Source organism: Anguilla anguilla, chromosome 1, assembly GCF_013347855.1.
Source record: "Anguilla anguilla isolate fAngAng1 chromosome 1, fAngAng1.pri, whole genome shotgun sequence".
NCBI lineage: Eukaryota > Metazoa > Chordata > Actinopteri > Anguilliformes > Anguillidae > Anguilla > Anguilla anguilla.
The window spans coordinates 72,248,560-72,266,558 of NC_049201.1; the positions used below are offsets into that span (position 1 = coordinate 72,248,560).

General features: G+C 44.6%; 2 protein-coding genes across 5 annotated transcripts; both read left to right on the forward strand.

Moving 5' to 3' along the window:
* The first annotated feature begins 1,073 nt into the window (after positions 1-1,073).
* pex5 (peroxisomal biogenesis factor 5) lies at positions 1,074-14,324 on the forward strand. 4 transcript variants are annotated; one of them, XM_035380565.1, is made up of 17 exons: positions 1,074-1,333; positions 3,456-3,644; positions 3,938-3,976; positions 4,216-4,333; positions 4,956-5,102; positions 5,647-5,737; positions 6,135-6,225; positions 6,506-6,628; positions 7,406-7,519; positions 8,096-8,179; positions 10,015-10,134; positions 10,319-10,462; positions 10,642-10,712; positions 11,129-11,350; positions 12,211-12,376; positions 12,746-12,903; positions 13,532-14,324. In XM_035380565.1, the coding sequence occupies exons 2-17, from the start codon at positions 3,531-3,533 to the stop codon at positions 13,776-13,778; spliced, it is 2,049 nt and encodes a 682-aa protein (XP_035236456.1). In that variant the 5' UTR covers positions 1,074-1,333; positions 3,456-3,530; the 3' UTR covers positions 13,779-14,324. The 4 variants fall into 4 exon arrangements, with proteins under 4 accessions (XP_035236456.1, XP_035236430.1, XP_035236439.1 ...); XM_035380539.1 differs by lacking the exon at positions 7,406-7,519 and having other exon boundaries at positions 1,075-1,333; XM_035380548.1 differs by lacking the exon at positions 7,406-7,519 and having other exon boundaries at positions 1,075-1,326.
* Positions 14,325-14,863: 539 nt separating this feature from the next.
* On the forward strand, positions 14,864-17,943 carry cdca3 (cell division cycle associated 3). Its single transcript, XM_035380578.1, has 6 exons — positions 14,864-15,024; positions 15,494-15,638; positions 15,759-15,879; positions 16,007-16,936; positions 17,144-17,232; positions 17,609-17,943. Exons 2-6 carry the CDS (start codon positions 15,504-15,506, stop codon positions 17,702-17,704), a joined length of 1,371 nt encoding a protein of 456 aa, XP_035236469.1. The 5' UTR covers positions 14,864-15,024; positions 15,494-15,503; the 3' UTR covers positions 17,705-17,943.
* Positions 17,944-17,999: the final 56 nt, after the last annotated feature.

The following is a 17,999-nucleotide window of genomic DNA, read 5'->3' on the forward strand; positions in this document are numbered from 1 at the left end:
GGCTGTGTGTGTGTATGTTTGAGTGTATGTTTTCATTTTGAAATACAGGAAAGTAGAAACAGTACAAAACTTTTTTTTTGGCCATAATTCTGTTTTAACCATGGTAAAAAATGTTTTACTGTGGCCCATTGTTCCACGCATTCTTCAGGACACCCCATCGTACTCAACATCTTTGGGTATTTAGCCCTAGAAAATGGAAGATATATGTGCATACAGGTTTTCATTTCAGCCAGATACTAAATTTAACACATTGTTTCAGCCTATCGCCTGTTGTAAGAGTGTTATGGACAAACTAACCTTACCTTACCTTACCAATGACTGCTTTTAAGCAATTTGATCAAAAAACTGTGCATACGATTACATTATCTACCACTAAACCATGCTTGAAACAAGACCAGGTCAAAACCTAGTATATGGCTGGACCTAACACACGTGATCCTGCCAACCAATGGTGTAACTTCATCACTCACTCAGTCACTCAGTCACAGACATTCGCGTTTGTAGGGCTGGCCCCGCTAACTATACTGTTATATTCAGAATTAACTTAGACGTAAACCAGAACAGTGTACTGTTGTGGCAAACTGACAGTAAGTTAATGTGTCAAACACATTTACACTGGAGAAAAGGAAGGCCGACAGAAGTCCAGGGCTTTAACCTTTGAGCTAATAATATACTGCGTCGTGTATGCAACTACGCAAATCTTGTCGCACTTCCAAAGTTAGACCCCCAATTTTCCACGTCCCATATGTCCCAAGGACATGTCGCAAACCCACACAGATTCCAGCATGGAGCTGTTACGCCAATAACGTTGAGTTAATATTTACACTAGCTAATGTAGCTAACTATGTAGCTCTGCAACGTGAACTGTGCGTTCGCAAGCATTGTTGCACAGATTATTACATTTTAATGCACTGACAGTGAACACTGGTGGTAAAATAAGCATATCTATATAAACCGCTGAACAAAAATAAATCTGCACAGTCTGATATCTGTGAACAAAGACCCTAGACCAATACGGTCTGGCGTCAGACGCAGACTAAGAGGTCGATCCTCTACGCAAATTGCGTATATTCAATCGTTTCCATATTTTCATGTGATAGTTACCACGCGCAAGTATCGTCTCTGAATACTATGAAAGGATTAGCTAGTTAGCCAGCTAGCTAAGTGACTCTGTCTTGTAGTTTATGTGGAGCTGGCTATCGAGAGCGTTAAGAAAATAAAGACAGGCAGACAGAGACTCAGAAAAAGACGCCCTGTTGGAGATTATATCTAGATATAGGTAGCTAGTTGCTGAGACAGAGGAAAGAGACAAGGATTGTCGACAGTGTGAGTGGTGAGTTGTGTTTAGCTAGATAACGTTAGCTAACGTTCATGTAATTTAGCTAAATAGACTATAGCTACACCAGATAACTACCTACACGTTTGCTTTCAATTTTTTTCTCTTTCTACATGTCATGGTTGAACAAGCTAGCTAGCTAGTTAGTTAACTGTTAGCAAGTTAATCAGTCTCATATTGCTGGTTAGCTTGCCATGCATGTGTGGAGTGTGTAACTAAGCAGTTAGCTAGCTGGTTAGTTTGCCAACGTTTGTCCCAGATAGTTGGCTAGCTAGATAGTTCGTTCAGGCACTTAGCATTTGTCTAACGTTAATTGATAAAGACAGTTAGTTGCATGTAGCTGGCTAGCAAGCGACATTTTTTATGGGACGTCATGCTAGATTTAGCTGTCAATATGGAAGCAAAAGCAATTGCCGGCTAACTTGCTACCTAACGCTGTAGCTAACGTAGACTAATGTGTTAAGCGCAAAACATATTTCCTACGGACAGTGGCAAGAGTGCTTGGTGAGCTTGCTAGCTAGACATGTTTCGTGTTTGAGCTGTTTCTAAATACCAATCGTAACTCACTGTTTTTGTCAGAACACAGAACCAGAATGATACAAGACGACAATCTGGTTTTTGAGTTGACCCAACTGAAGAGGTCATTTCTCAAACGAATGATCTGTCTGTTACCTCTGCAATTGTGTTGTCTAATCGCAGAATGCGACGCACATATCTACGTTACATTACATTACAGGCATTTGTACGTATAGGCTATTGTTTCATTAGCTAATCAGAAATCTGGCACTTCTGGTGAAGTACAACTTTTAGCAAAGAGACTTTCCAGAAGTCACAGCATTGTACCCAAAATATGGTTTTGTTCAAGTTATGCATTATAAAAATTGACTTTTGATTGTTCACTACCTTCCGACTGTCAGTCATTAAGCCGTGCGGAATATGTTTTCTTTGACTAAAAGATTTGTGGTTTAAATTTGAGTTTAGTTTAATGCATTACTTAATATTCCTGTAACATATCATTGCATTGTTTTGTAGACCAGACTTTGTGTCTGTGCTGGATAAAAGTGTCAGTAATTGTAATTGATTAATGAAGAGTAGTCACATTTGTTAGGGAACTGACATTGCAGCCCATTACACAATTATAAGGTTCTTTACTGTGTTGTGTTTCTAATGTAGTTCAGTGCAGTTTACACTACGGTTGCACCTTACTTTTCCACTGTCAGTCAGTAAGAAGTGGTAATTCTTCTGAGTGAGATGCACCAGTGGGATTAAGGAGCTAGCCAGCTAGCTTTTGGAAAAGGAAATGCTTTAAACTGGATGAAATTTGATTAGGCAAAAGCTTGAGTTCTTTCAAAATATTTACAAAAGTTAGCTGGCTAGCTCCTAAATCCCACTTCCCAATGTGAAGCCTGTCTCCTCAAGCTATGCGGTCTGCCCGATTAGTGCTGATCGTGCCTTTTTTAACATCATTTCATATCCTGTGTAATAATTTAGAAAACCAGAATGTGTCCATGACCACAGGATTCATTTCAGGTCTAGCACGTTAGGCCTATTTTGCAGGCAGAATTCCTGTGTTCTCTTTTGTGTGTGTGCGTGTGTGCGTGTGTGCGCGTGTGTGTGAACCGCCCGTTTTTGAACCGCCTGTTGTTGTGCCCTTACAGCCCTGTGTGTAGATGCTGAACATCGCGGTGGTATAATATAGTCTGAATATATGTTGATAATAATCTGCCACATTATTAATATCTTTGCATTGTCTTAACCTATCTGTGTGCTTGTTTCCAGGATTACTCTGTCATTAAAGTTCTGTTGGTTTTTTGGTCTGGTTTGCAGGCTATGTTCTTTGGGTTGTTTTTCTTTTATCCTTTCCAGGTGTTTGTCTGTTCTACTCTATCTCCGCTGTCACTTTCTGTCACTGTTCATGTGTTTTTCATTTGCCTCTGAATTTTATATACCCCTAGATGGTTGCAACAAAGTCACCCGGAAATGAATTCAGTTCAATAAAACCATCTGAAATCCCTTCAGAAACACCGTTACCTAGATGGTTGTTACAAGTCACCAGGAAATTATTCAGTAAAACCATCTGTTCAGTAAATATGGTTTCTCTCATGTTTTGTCTTAAAAGTTCCACATTTTGATTGGCTCGCCCCACGGACCAGTCTGAGCTCTGCCCTGGGATTTGGGATTGCCCTGTGTTGCCATGGCGATGCGGGAGCTTGTGGAGGCGGAGTGTGGGGCAGCCAATCCTCTCATGAAGCTTACCAATCAAATGACTCAAGAGGGCGGGGCTTGGAGGCATCGGGCGTCACCTGCTGTAAGTATTCCAACTTTACAACCTTATTATTATTATTATTATTATTATTATTAACCTTATTTTTATTTTGTTGCATCCTTCCTATCTCAATGCAAGTTGTGGATATGTTGCACTTATTCATGCTTCCTCCATGAATTTGACAAATGTCACCACAGTTACTATGCTGCTAAAATATGTCAATAATATTTTATTGACCTAGTATTCCAGAAACCATTGTGTCTTGAATTGAACTTTATTAATCCACACAGGGGAAAGTCATCATAATAGCTCCTGTTTGCCTTCTTTTTTCATAGATACCCCCCACTCCAATTGAGATTGCTACTGAGGAGGAGGTCAGTATATTAATAGTGTATTCTTTCAATAAAAGTCCTCTAACATGCCTTGGATTAACTTGATAACTAGATAATGCAATCTTAGCCTGCGATTCGGTCACACGATTCTGCAACATGGCTGCCAGAACGGACACGGTGCTAAAAACTGGACTGATACTTACGCGGTTGTTCTCCAAGCCGATTGTACTGGCGCGCTGACGGTAACCGTGCGCCCCTCCCTGTGCCGTTTCAATGCCCAGTTGGTGAGCGAGTTCCTGCAGGCCCCCCCGAGGCCCCCTCACAGCTTCGACATGGGCCAGCTGCTGGAGGAGATGCAGCAGATAGACCAGCAGAGCTACAGGCAGGCGCCGCAGAGAGGTGCGCCTCCGCTTTGTCACAGGCCTGCACCCCGCTCACTTGTGCTTTCTGTTGACCGTTTACCTCCTTACACTGCTTTTACCCCACCGTTTACCTCCTTACACTGATTTTACACCACCGTTTACCTCCTTACACTGATTTTACACCACCGTTTACCTCCTTACACTGATTTTACACCACCGTTTACCTCCTTACACTGCTTTTACACCACCGTTTACCTCCTTACACTGATTTTACACCACCGTTTACCTCCTTACACCACCGTTTACCTCCTTACACTGCTTTTAAACCACCGTTTACCTCCTTACACTGATTTTAAACCACCGTTTACCTCCTTACACTGATTTTACACCACCGTTTACCTCCTTACACTGCTTTTACACCACCGTTTACCTCCTTACACTGCTTTTACACCACCGTTTACCTCCTTACACTGATTTTAAACCACCGTTTACCTTCTTACACTGCTTTTACACCACCGTTTACCTCCTTACACTGCTTTTACACCACCGTTTACCTCCTTACACTGATTTTACACCACCTTTTACCTCCTTACACCACCGTTTACCTCCTTACACCACCTTTTACACCCGCAGTGTGACGTTTACCGTTTTGTGATCAGCTCCAGGTGTGGCGGCTCTGGCGCTGTCGGGTGATTGGGCCGCGGAGTTTTTGTCTGCCCCAGAATCCACCTCTTCATCCGGACAGCTGGGGCTCGGTGATGCGGCCGACTCCGATTGGACCAGAGAGTTCATCACTGATGCAACAGGCATGGTCTCTTTGTTTTATTTGTTTATTTACAGGTATACTGTATGTTCTTGTTTTATTTATTTTAGGCTCTATCTGGGCACACGCACTCACACTGGCCTCAACTACTGGGTTAAATCCTATTTGCTCTCATTTGTCACAGACAAACACTTTCTGCTGCTGGAATGATTATGTTACCTTGCAACATAGCTTGAGAATGAGCTGAAACTTTTTCTACAGTTCAGAGTTACTATTGACATTTAAAAGTGCACTGTTCTTGCTGACTTGTTCAGTCATTGTGATCAGGTGAGTGTTTATCCACAGATTCAAAGACTGGCTTGATTGTTTTGGTTCTGTAGGGAATCGACACACAAACCATCTGTGTGTGTGTGTGTGCACGTACGCATGTGTGCGCGTATGGGGGTTTGTGTACATGTGTGTGTACATGGGTTTGTGTATGTGTGATTGTACGTATGTGTGTGTGTATGTATGTGCCTTTGCGTATGCACGTGTGTGTGTGTGTGTGTGTGTGTGCATCCTTTTGACTTTGTTGTCCTATTTCTCAGACCCTGGCCGCTGGGCAGAGGAGTATCTGGAGCAGTCTGAGGAGAAGCTGTGGCTTGGGGACTTGGGCGAGAGGGAGCAAGACAGAGAATGGTGAGAGAAAGCGTTGACACCAAGGGAGGCAGAGTCAGAGAGAGAGGGACAGGAGCATTAGCACAGGAGACAGGGAGGCCTTGAGGAAACTGAAAGGGAGGGTAGTGAGGGACCACACTGGCAGGGACTCCAGCCACTGTTTTCTGCCCTTGAATTTGACACTTTAGGTTCTGAATCCTTCCTGATCTTGCGTGCGTACACTGATTGGGCCCCTTTCGCTTCTAGAATAATGTGAATACAGTGAGTGGAATTCAAAATTATTTGGAGGGAAATGTGACACGGAAAGGATGGGGTTAAAGGTGATGGGAAGTTTTACTCCAGCTGAAAAGGCTTCAGGGCTGTTTTCTATTTAGCATCAGTCTTTTAAGGCTCCCTCTCACTCCGCTGAATCTCCCAGGACACAGGAGTATCAGCCAGGGGAGGAGCTAAAGCAGACAGCCAATGAGCTTCTCGCTAAGGTCGATGACCCCAAATTACAGAATACTGAAGTGAGTTCATTTTTCTTTTCATTGAGTTTGTGTATGTCTGTGGGTTTCCATTTTGTCTCTGTGTGTGTTCATTTTCTCTGTGTGTGTATGTCCTTTTTGCATCTCTCTCTTCCCTACCTCTTCTGTATCTCCCATAGCGAGGCTTTCTTTTGAAGCTGTAGCCGTGCATACTCTGTTTGATGTGAAAACGAGTTCCAGAGATGTTTGTACGTCGATGTAGTTAGCCACTAGCTATAGTCGTGTAATTGCCGTTGTTGTGTTGTTGTTGTCTGTTGTGTAGTTCCTGCGGTTTATTAGGCAGATTGGCGAGGGAAGTGTGACAGTGGAGGACAGAGCAGGCAAACTGAACACAGATAGAGCTCAGGCCAAGGAGGCTCAGCACTGGGCCTCCAACATCAACCAGGTAGGACCCCAACTGCAAGGACGCACAAACGCAGAGTGCATCAGGAAACTGGAGCAATCTTTTCTTTCCATTTTGGCTCAGGTTCCTCCATTTTGGCTCAGCAAAATCATTTTCATAAAACTAGCATGCTGATTTGTGCGACAGGTTACGCACTAAGCCAGTTTAACAGAAAACCCACTAGCCAGCCAGTGACACAATTTCAGTTGGCTAATCCAGCAAACTGGAAAACTGAAACCCATTATTAGGTTCTAAAGTATCAGAAGACATATCTTGAAACTAACAAGATTATTTAATTGTTCCAGCTGGATACCAGTTGAGTGCTTGTATTTCTGTGCATTAATGTAGTCTTGCTCATACAGTGATACAATGCCTCGGTAAGCTAATGGCAAACCACAGAGTCATTCTCCAGAGAGGAAATGGTTTAACCGATACGAAGGCTGTTGCTGCATAAAGCGAGGAGAATGGTGAAATGACTTTCCCAGTATTACAGCTTGGCTTCCTCAGAGCTGTGGAGCCCTTCAGTGAGCGAGCCAATAGTAGAACCTCTTCTTTTGCTTTTTTTTAAATGTGATTGCTGCTCAACTGTATCTAACCAACAGAGTGGCCCTTCTCATTTGTCCTGCATCCAATTTCCCCCCTTTATCTCATTTTTCGACCCCCTCCATCCTTACTAAACCCACCCATCCACTACCTGTGCCAACCTCACCCCGGCCATGTAATGATACTGCCACACACTCCCAAAATGCACCCTCCCCTCCCTCACCACTGCTACTAAAGTTCCTGGAAAAGACTCAGGGGGGGCCTGTGCAAGTGGAAACTCAAGAGGGCAGAGAGAAGAGTGACAAAATTAAGGCTAATCATGCACAGCAGTGGGCTACTGTCCTCAGGCAGGTAGGACGCCCCCTGCTGGGCACTGTGATTTAGCAGCTTGTGAGTAGTGTTATTATTATTTGAAGAAAAAAAAAGTTTTTTTTTTGTTTTGCATTGTCATGTGTACCTCCTGAAAGCACAGTTTGTTTGATAGAGCTTTTGGTAGAGCTTTTTATGTGCTTGTACATTTTCATTATTTGCTTTTTTTTTTATTTCGCCTTTGCTTTCAAAGATACGCTGGTGCAAAGATTGTCTGCACTAACTGCAGTGTTATAGCAGTTGCTTAACAGAATGGCAATAACCATAGTGCCCCTTTCAGTAAAGCTTGTTTAGACCAGGTGTAGACCATGTAGACCACCCGCCACATGTAGGTAGAAAGGAAGGAAGGGAAAGAAGGAGAGAGTCTCAGGTTCTCTGTGGTCGGCCCCTCCCCCTTTCATCCACCCCCCCATACCTCTCTCCCTCTGTTTCTCTGTGAGTTTACTGTCAAAGGATGTTTGTGTCGTGTCACTGTGTGTGTGTGTGTGTGTGCGCGCGCACTTGCAATGCAATGCAAAAAAGTAGCCTCTGTCACCTCTTTTCCCATTTGTTCCCCAGGTATCAGCAGAGTCTGTGGAATCATGGGTAGATGAGTTCACAACCTCAGGACCAGATTTCCAGCAGGCCAAAGCTGCCGTGGAGGTGAGACAAAGACGGAAAAAGGATGGGTCATTTTTAACTTCATGATTGAAGCCGGTTAGTGCACTGAGTGGGAGGAAAGAAAGTGGAATTTTACAATTTAGCCATTTGACGGACATTTTGGCCAACTTGACGTGGAAGAATGCGTTTAACACGGTAAGCAAACCTCCGAGTAGACCTATATATAGGCAAAGTTACGGCGAAGGAAGCACAGTCAACCTGCCTGCCTCAAGACATAAAATAAATGGAGAAGAAGGGTTAGGTTTTTTTTTTTTTTTAAATAGGAACACTGAATTTTTAATTGTGAAAAGGTGGATGATTGAAGAGACAGGACAGACAGCTGGAAAGAGGAGGCTGAACAGAGAGGCCTGGTTGGACTGTGTTGTGTAGTCTACTAATGTGACTGAGTAGCACAGTCTCAGTGGAGTCGCCAGGCCTGAAGCCCACGTTGCTGGGGTTGAGGATGTTGTTCTGCCGGGGGTGGAGAGACCGTTGGCTGCAGACTGTGCTCTGGAGAATTTCAAATGAAGATGAGAGGAGGGAGACGGGTCTGTGTTTGTGTACGCTTGCTGGGTTCAGAGTGGTTCTGTTGAGTGGCGCAGGCCCTCTTAAGAGCAGTGGGAGCCATGCTGGTTAATAGGGCTGTTGATAGGAGGAAGAGGATGGAGTGACGTCCTCAGTGATTGACTGGGGGGGCGGGGGTGGAGTGGGGTGGAATAGGGTTTTTTCCCCAAGTGATCCCGTTTTTCAACAAAATATCAGGTCTTGCGTCAGTTCTTTGTTGGTATAGTAGGATTCTGTGTAGTGTAGTTGCATTTTGTGAGCTGCACCTTATGGAAGGCTGCATAATGTCGCATATCTGGAGGGCAGGAAGCAGACGGCATTTAACTGCCTCACACCCTTTCTTCCCCCACACCTGAGCGGTGCGGAATGACATTTGAATGGCATATTGCTGAAGGCCCTTGGGAGCAGATGCATTTTGCATCCTGCATAAACGGCAACGAGCCCCAGCAAACGGCAAAAAAAACAAACTAAAAACGATGTGTTTGGAGATCGGGAAACACCGATCGTACGCACAGACGGGCGTCGTCGCTGACATGTCCTCTGCCGGCGCGGCGGAGCGCGGGCTGTTCTGGAGAGCCGCCGCCGACCTCCTCCGCTTCTCCTCCCCGTTCTTTAGCATCGAAAGCCCCCTGCGGTTCTGCTTCGGTCACAAAAGCCGCATTTTTACCAGTCGAAGGTGAAATAATGGCAGCTTTCTTGCACCCTACTTTTTGACGGACCTGTGGACTCGCCATCACGTTTTTGGTGTTCATTTGATTCGAATGGGTGTTGTCTTAGTCCGTTTAGGCTCGGTCCTGCTCGACTGTTTCAGGACTATCTTGTTCAAAGATTGCACCCTAATCTGGAGACACTCAAAAGGGGGAAAAAGCAACTGTGGAATTTGCTTGTTGAGACCTGGATGTGTCTTTGGTATACACTGGATGTCAGCACAGGAGAGTGGTTTTTTAAAAATTTGGCAATGTACAACACGGGAACAGGAAGAGCTGGTAGCTTCTGCAAGTACAGGAACATTTTGTGAAAAGGCTCAGTGCCAACAGAGCGAACAGAAAAAGGAAGGGGGCAGATCAGTGCACCCTTTCATGGGAGCGGGAACATGAGTAAATACTTTTAAAATAAGTGATTTCGACATGGCCGTGTACAGTTTCTTTGTTGTTTTTTTTTGTTCATCCTTTTCAAAAAATTGAAATCCGTTAAACAAAAATAGTTAAAAATGACACGGACGAGCGCTGAGGTTGCTGGGAACGCTGACTAACCCGGGCTTCCTTCCGCGCCAGAGCGACGTGGACTTCTGGGAAAAGCTGCAGCAGGAATGGGAGGAAATGGCCAAGCGAGACGCCGAGAGTCACCCCTGGCTGTCCGACTTCGACCAGCTGCTGAGCGGCTCCTATGACAAGGTGCCTGCCCCTACCTGCTCCTGCTCTCAGGAGGTCAGAGGTGTCTGCTGTCCCCAATCTCCATAGGCTGTCAGTCACCCTCCGTCCCTGGAGACTGTCTCCGCTGTTCACACCGGTGAGGCAGACATTACTGAAAATGATAAAATTGCGCGCGTAAGATTTCTCCCTCTGCGGCCGTTGTCAGGGTTACCAGTTTGAGGAGGACAACCCGTACCTTTCGCACCAGGACCCCCTGAGCGAGGGGGTACGGCGAATGGAGGCCGGGGACATACCAGGAGCGGTACGACTTTTCGAAAGCGCCGTGCAGAGGGAACCGGAAAACCAGCTGGTGAGACCAGGGCCCTGCTGTCCTTACTACTGTCTGTCCTGCTTTTAAACATGTTTGACTAATTCTACCTCTCTCTCTTCTTTCTCTTTATTTCTCTCCCACTCTCTGTACCTCTCGCTCTCTCTTCTTTCTCTTTATTTCTCTCCCACTCTCTGTACCTCTCGCTCTCTTTCTCTCAGGCGTGGCAGTATCTGGGAACTTGTCAGGCAGAAAACGAGCAGGAATTTGCTGCTATCAGCGCCCTCCGCAGGCAAGTGTAGCAAACAGCAGCTGCGGCATCTGGTCTGAAGCCATAGGCCGTATAAAAATAGTCTGAAGCCCATGAATTGCTGTTTGAGTTTCCATGTATTGAATGTGCACAATCGTTGGAGAGATTCTTACTCTGAGATCCCATGTAATGCTCATAAAACTTTCAAAGTTATACATTGTAAATCGTCCATAATGTGATTTCCATTTTTGTAATTGGAATACCGCTTATATTTGGACGTGACTACATTGTAATTGTAGGTATAACTGTCAATGATAAAGCCTGATATAAAAACACAACAAACATGAAGAACAAATTCACATCTCCATTTGGGTGTTTATTTCCCATTTCATTTCTGGGGAGCCTTTTTGCAGCGAATCTCACTCTTCTCCTTTCCCTCATCTCTCTTCCTCTCTCAGGTGTATAGAGCTGAAGAATGACAACCTGACGGCCTTAATGGCGCTGTCCGTCAGCTTCACCAACGAATCGCTGCACAGGCAGGCCTGTGAGACTCTGCGTGATTGGCTGAAGCACAACCCCAAGTACCGGCACATACTGGAGCAGTCGGAACGAGAGAGAGAGACGGATGGCGGGAGGGAGAGGGAGAAGGAGAGGGAGAGGTTTGGATCACTACTCCCTGAGTGAGTAATAACTGATTGCATATGTAAAAAGTAATTGCACTCACTGTTTCTGCCTGGCTCCGCCTACTACGCTATTTTGGAAAATGCGTCCTGGAGTGGGTGGACTAGGTGTGTCCATCTCATTTGCATAAAGTATTCCATATGAAAATTAATTTGTACAGATTGACATCTACATGATGTAATAGTGCCTCCAAAGAGGTACTCTATCACATTTGGGGCGGGGCCACAGTGGAATGCAGAAAGCATTTTTCAAAAGTTAGAGGGCGGCACCAAGGTGTTTTTTACCAGTCGATCTGTCAGCATGGATGAAAATGTTTAATTATAAAGTAGGCGTACAAATATGTTTACAGCTAAGGTGATCTAGGGTGTAATTACCCTTTAGTCTACACCAGAAGTACATCTTTGATATTTCCTGTGCATCTGGTGTACTGTGCCCTGGTTCCCTTTAGTTCACTTATCTGGAGAGCGTAATCTCTGGGTGAAAGGTCATTGTAGTGCAGTGCTACAAAGCTCGGTGCAAGCATAAATGTGCAGAGGTTGCAATTTTGTAGGTGCCGTATGTTTTCCATAAACTGCTGCCGTTGGCTACAAAATGTGCAATTCTGACATAATATATTTAGGTGCATTGTATATTCATGTTTTGGTTGCATTTGATAGTTGGTGACTTTAATAAAGGTTAGCTTCTTCTAAAGTAAACCCCATTAAATATAGAACATGCCAGCTTCTTGCCATTACATTATTTTGTTTTTTCTGCCCTCTTTTTCTTTCTTTGTTTAATTTATAGAACAAAATAAATCTACCAGCGATGATTGGAATTTGCGTGAGAGACATTAACTCTCCTCTCCCTCTCTGTCCCCCAGGTCCCTGTTCACTGAGGTACAGTCTCTCTTCCTGAGCGCGGCGGCCTCTGACCCCGCCCGCGTGGACCCTCAGCTGCAGTGTGGCCTGGGGGTCCTGTTCAACCTGAGCGGGGAGTACGACAAGGCCGTGGACTGCTTCACTGCGGCCCTCTCCGTGACCCCACAGGCAAGCGTTTGCTTCTCTCTCTTTCACTTCCCTTTTATGTCTTAAGGATATAAAGACGATTATTGTCTTTGTGAGTGTTATTATCGATACATGTATCATTGATTTGCAAATTATGTTTTTCCTATGTTATCCCCTTGAGTGTCATTATGTTTCGTAATTTTTTGTAAACGTCTGTGTTTAAATGTGCTTTGGTTCCTGTTTTGATTAAAAAAAAAAAAAAAAAAAAAAAAAAAGGAATACGTTTTTTAAAAAAATGTAAAATGTCTACTAAACCATTAAAGATACATTTTATGTCTTAAGGAGTGGCAGTTAGTATACAGCTATTAGGCCTCCACCCCCTTGTGATTTCTCCTCCCTGTCTCACTTCAGGATTATCTGTTGTGGAACAAGCTCGGTGCCACCCTGGCGAATGGAAGCCGGTCAGAGGAGGCTGTCGCCGCCTACAGGAGGGCTCTGGAACTGCAGCCCGGCTTCGTCCGCAGCCGATACAACCTGGGCATCAGCTGTGTTAACCTGGGTGCTCACCGGTGAGAGACGGCGATCTATTCATCGAAAGAATGAAGATTCTTAATCTTCTCATGTTTAGTAAAAAAATAAAATACTAAAGGGGTATTATGGAGCTTTTTAAATTCAGAAAATGGTTTAACAAAAGTAGATTACAAACGACTGTGCATGTTAAATTCTGTCAAGGGACATGGGTGTAATTTGCAGAGGGAAATTCCACACAGATATCAGGAAGTATTTTTTTATATTTTTTTTACACAGAGTCATCAGTGTGTGGAACCGCTTGCCATTATAGCAGAGGCAGACACCCTCAGGGTATTCAAGTCTGATCTTGACGCGGTGCTGGATGCTCGCTAGCTGTAGAGGATAGACGAGCTCAGACTGGCTGAATGGCCTGCTCTCGTTATCGCATAGTCTTATGTTCTAATCATTTTTACAGTACACAGTGCCATTACCACAAGGTCACCTGGTGAATGGAGTTACTAGCCAAGCTTTATTTTGTAATTATATACCTAATATAAGTATACCTAATATCTAACAGTGCCTGATATCTCACAATATCAGTATTCCTAATATCTAACAATGTACTGAATGAAGTGTGAGTCAGAGCATTGACTCCTCCTGTGTTCTCTCCATGTGCGCGTGTCACAGAGAGGCAGTGGAGCACTTCCTGGAGGCCTTATCTCTGCAGAGGCAAGCGGCCGGGGAGGGCGAGAGCGGCGCCGGGCGGGGAGCAGGAGCCGCGGCCGCCATGATGTCCGACAACATCTGGTCCACGCTGCGGATGGCGCTGAGCATGATGGGAGAAAGCTCGCTGTACGCGGCCGCCGACCGCCGCGACCTGGACACTCTGCTGGCGCACTTCTCGCGAGGGGAGGGGGAGGGAGGGGCGGACTGAGACCGGCCAGGGGCCGGGGGAGGGAGGGCAATAGAGTGCGAGTGTATGATGAAGAGTGGAGGAAAGGACAGGTGCTTGGGGGAGAGAGAGAGAGTGGATGCGAGGCAGCGAGACATTGATTGAATTGCTGTAACCGCTGACTTAATCACTAAATGACGAAGAGATCAACTGGCGCTTTCGCAGACTGGCTGAGCCCTGTCTGCTTATCGACGCAGCGGACCCGCACCAGGACATCAGTCACCAGCGTTGGCGGCTGCTAGCTGAAATGGGAGGATGAGTTGCGAGGCATCGGGATGAAAGAGAAAAACTTGAGTGATGATGGAAGATATCGTGTCATAACGAGAGGGAGTGTGCACTTCCTCCCTTGTGCTCTGTTATTTACAAAAATTGCTGAAGTTGTAAAATAATTTGCCGAATTGTAAATGCTTCCTGCTATAATTGTGTATTGTACCATAATTATTGTACTATTATTGTTTTCAGTCGTAATGCCAACTGTATGGATGATTACTATAATCTAAAGCAATAAAGCTTCAATTTAAAACTAAAGGTTTTATAATTGGTTATACCTGAAACTATTGAAATTACTGGTTTCAGTTTTATATGTGCATTGCAAAGGTGGCAAAGTTAAAAATCCTATTTGGAATGGATGAAATCTGGTATTGTTTGAAAGAATATAAGGTGTAGCAATTTTTACTTTCTGTATGTTGCCATGTTATTACGGAGGTCTCCAATGAGTACTTAAATCTGTGAGAGAAATTCGAATGGTTATAATGGCGATCGGGGTGTCTGATACTGTATGCAGCAAATTATATATTCAAATATGCTGGCACATTCAAACAAATTAATGTAGGTTTGTGTTCAATCTGTCACATTATTACAGCGATTTTATTACAACCAATGGCAATGTGGTTCATACATTTTGAAAAAAGCTGTTACTCTTTGTTATTGCCGGGTTTTAAAACTCTGGACACACCCACCTATGTGATGCAGACGGACAACCAATTGAGAAGTCGCAGGGGTGGAGCTAGGTGCTCACTGATTGGCTAGTTTGAAAGTAACTGAAAAACATGAACATGCTTCGATTTAAATGTTTCTGTTCTGCGTGTAAGAAATGATAGATCTTTAATCAGTGGGAACTAGCCGACTAGCAATAAACTGGGCATTCAATCAACTCTGCAAGAAAAGAGGAAGAAACAGACCACCGTTGTAGTTACTTGAGTTTACTAAATTATCGTTTGAGTTAAAGGTGAGTGTAATTCCGGAAAATAGTAGAATTTAAACTAAAGTTATACCGATAGATTTCAGTTTGCACGTTAACAGGCTACCGTTAGCAAAGTTAACACAGCTAGCTAGTCTAGCTAACAGGATTTTACAAATCGCTTTTAATATGATATTGTTTCTGAATAGTAGTTAATACTTAACGATAGAGTACTGTATAACTTCTGTGTGTATAACGTTTGTAAAGATGGCTAGTACTTTCCAATATCTCTAACTTGTCTACAGTTTGTAGGTAGCAAGCTAATTTAGCTAACCGCTAACCCGCTGTGTGTAATGAATGGTCTGCATAACTTGCATGCTTGTAGCGGACAAGCTGACCAACTCTTGTTAGTGGATTATTAGTTCTTAACTATTATATAAATGTTGTAACAAGATATCGTTCACTAGCTTTGCTAATTGTTACATTTTATTTTCTTGACGGTGATCTATTTTTTAAGAGGCAAAGACATGGGCGCCAGTGAGAGCAAGATTGCTGTGGAAACTCCGAAACCAGACCGTACTCGCCAGATCAGAAACGAGCACATCTCCCGACTTGTTGACCCTAGATCTCCGTCCACAGGGATTGACCGGACCCCAATACAGGTTAAAGAAATTAATCTGCATCGAATTTGATGATCACTGTATATGACATAGTTGTGGCTGACATTGCATTTGATGATCACTATATATGGAGTGGCTGACATTGCATTTGCTGTGCTTCAGGTGGGAGAAGCCGCTTCCCGGGGCACTGTCGAGGTGGAATGTGAAGGCCCCGTACTCACCGGTGATCCTCGTTCACCATCACCTGGCATAAGCCGCACTCCAATGAAAGATGTGATGAGAGGTAGAGAGTGCGGTGAAACCGTAGTTACCACTTCTCATTGTTTTGTGTCAGTCTTATTTATTTCTTGTATTTTTTTTTTTTTTTTACAGCTGTACTAATTCTTTTTATTCCCCCTTTCCACTTCTAGCCACAGTCAACTCATTTGCCCGTCGCCTGGGAATGCTCTTTCTTAATGAAGGAGGGGACAGGGCCGCCCCTTTGCCTCCCCTCAAGTTCTCCAAAGAGCAGAACCTCAGCCTCGAGGAGGATAGAGAGATGGACTCGGCCGAGCCTCTCCTCCCCTTCCAGCCCTCCTTCGAAGCTCCCCTCAGTCCGAGTGTCCACACCCTGGCCACCCCAGCCTGCCTATCAGAACAGCCCTGTGACGGCGAGGCTCTGTCCACGCAGAGCTCGGGTTGCCAGGTGGGAGGGGAGGATCGGACGCAGACGGGGTTAGAAGTCGATCAGATTCTGGAGTCGGAGGAGTCGACCGCAGATGACCATCTGCCCCTGAACAAGGAGCTGAGTTTGAGTCTTCTTGCTTGCCACGATGGGGTAGTTTCATCCGAGATGGTCTCTGACGATACTCCTGGTTTGCTCTCTCCTCTCTCTGACATCGAGCCCTGCAAAGATTTAGACTCGGAGGCTTGTCTGTCCCCAATCCCTGACTCTGTTCAGCCATCGAGTGTTGAGGCTTCAACCACAACCTCACCGGTCTGTAGTGATATTGCTGAACCCTCAAATGACCGAACGGACACTCCTGCCAAACCTGAATCCGATGCGGAGGAGTCCCCCAAACCTGCCACAGCCGACCCCATTCCCAGTCATACCGAGAGCCTCCAGGCCCAGTCTGGCTCGGACCAAATCGGAGTTAGACTCCCCACCTTTAACACCAAAAGCCCCAGCCAGGCGGTGTTCAAGCCCCAGTGGTTGGGGGTGGGGTTTGGGGTAGCTGGAGTCAGAGCCAGAGCGGTACAAGGGAAAGGGAAAGGGAGCTCCTCCCCTCTCTCCGTTCGCATAGGAGGAAGGAATGCTGGGAACGAAAACAGAGGACCAGTGGCTAAACAGAAGCAGAGAGGTAAATATGCAAGTTAAAAAAATAAAAAAAAATCATTATATATTTCTACATGTAATATACCTGTTTTAAAATGTTTGATTTTCCACGTTGCAGTTTTGGGCACATGTACATGTTGTACTCCTGTCGCAAGTGGCCATTTTGATGTACGCAGTCAGCCAGCGCACATGCTCCACTCTGCTCCTCACTTTCACCCGTTTTCTTCCTCAGAGAGGTGTGGTAAGGCCCTGGCCAATGAGGGCCGCTCTCCACTGCAGATCCTCAAGGAGACAAACTCCCCCATGGAACACGCCTCACAGGTACACATCGCACACCGCTTGTTAAACATAACATAACAGTGGCGTACTAAAGTGAATAGCTTACATTTTCATTTATTAAAGAACTGTGGCAATTTTCATGTGAATGGGGAAACTTACTGATTTGTAATGCTTTGAAATTTGCTGAAAAGGCAAGATTATTTACTCTATAGTGATATTATCTATGAATCACAGAGTGTAGGGTAGGCTATGGTATCTTTGTAAAAATAAAGAGGATGGGATGAACTTTCCTTGTCTATCAAGTTAATTATCTTTGTTAAATTTTGTTTCTTTGTTTTTTTAACACAACACTTTTGCTAAGTGAGTATTTTGGCACAGCAGTAGGCTCTACTTGACTCCCCCTTTTTTCTCTCTTCAGATGAAGCTGAAGATCTCCACTCCTGACAGGCAAAGGCTGGGTCAGATTGACAGACGAGCCTTATCGCTCTCCCTGAACAAGGAGAACCAGAGATAGGGGGCTGAGTGGATAAATGGGCCAATGAACTCGAACTGGACACAGGGAGAGAAGAGACTAGGCTTTGCCATGTACAGTCCTATTCTATACATAGGATGCGTTTAATATGAAATTCACACTAATCAGTTTTCATCCCACTGCCATCTTAATCTTTGTGTATGTTGTATATGTCCTCGTCAGTGTCTCCTTGTGCTGTTTTTATCTGTTTTGTAAATAAAATAAAGTTGTATTTGATTTTGTACTTGACTTATTCTTACCCACAGACCATGTTGCTTCCCCGAGCATATGACTACAG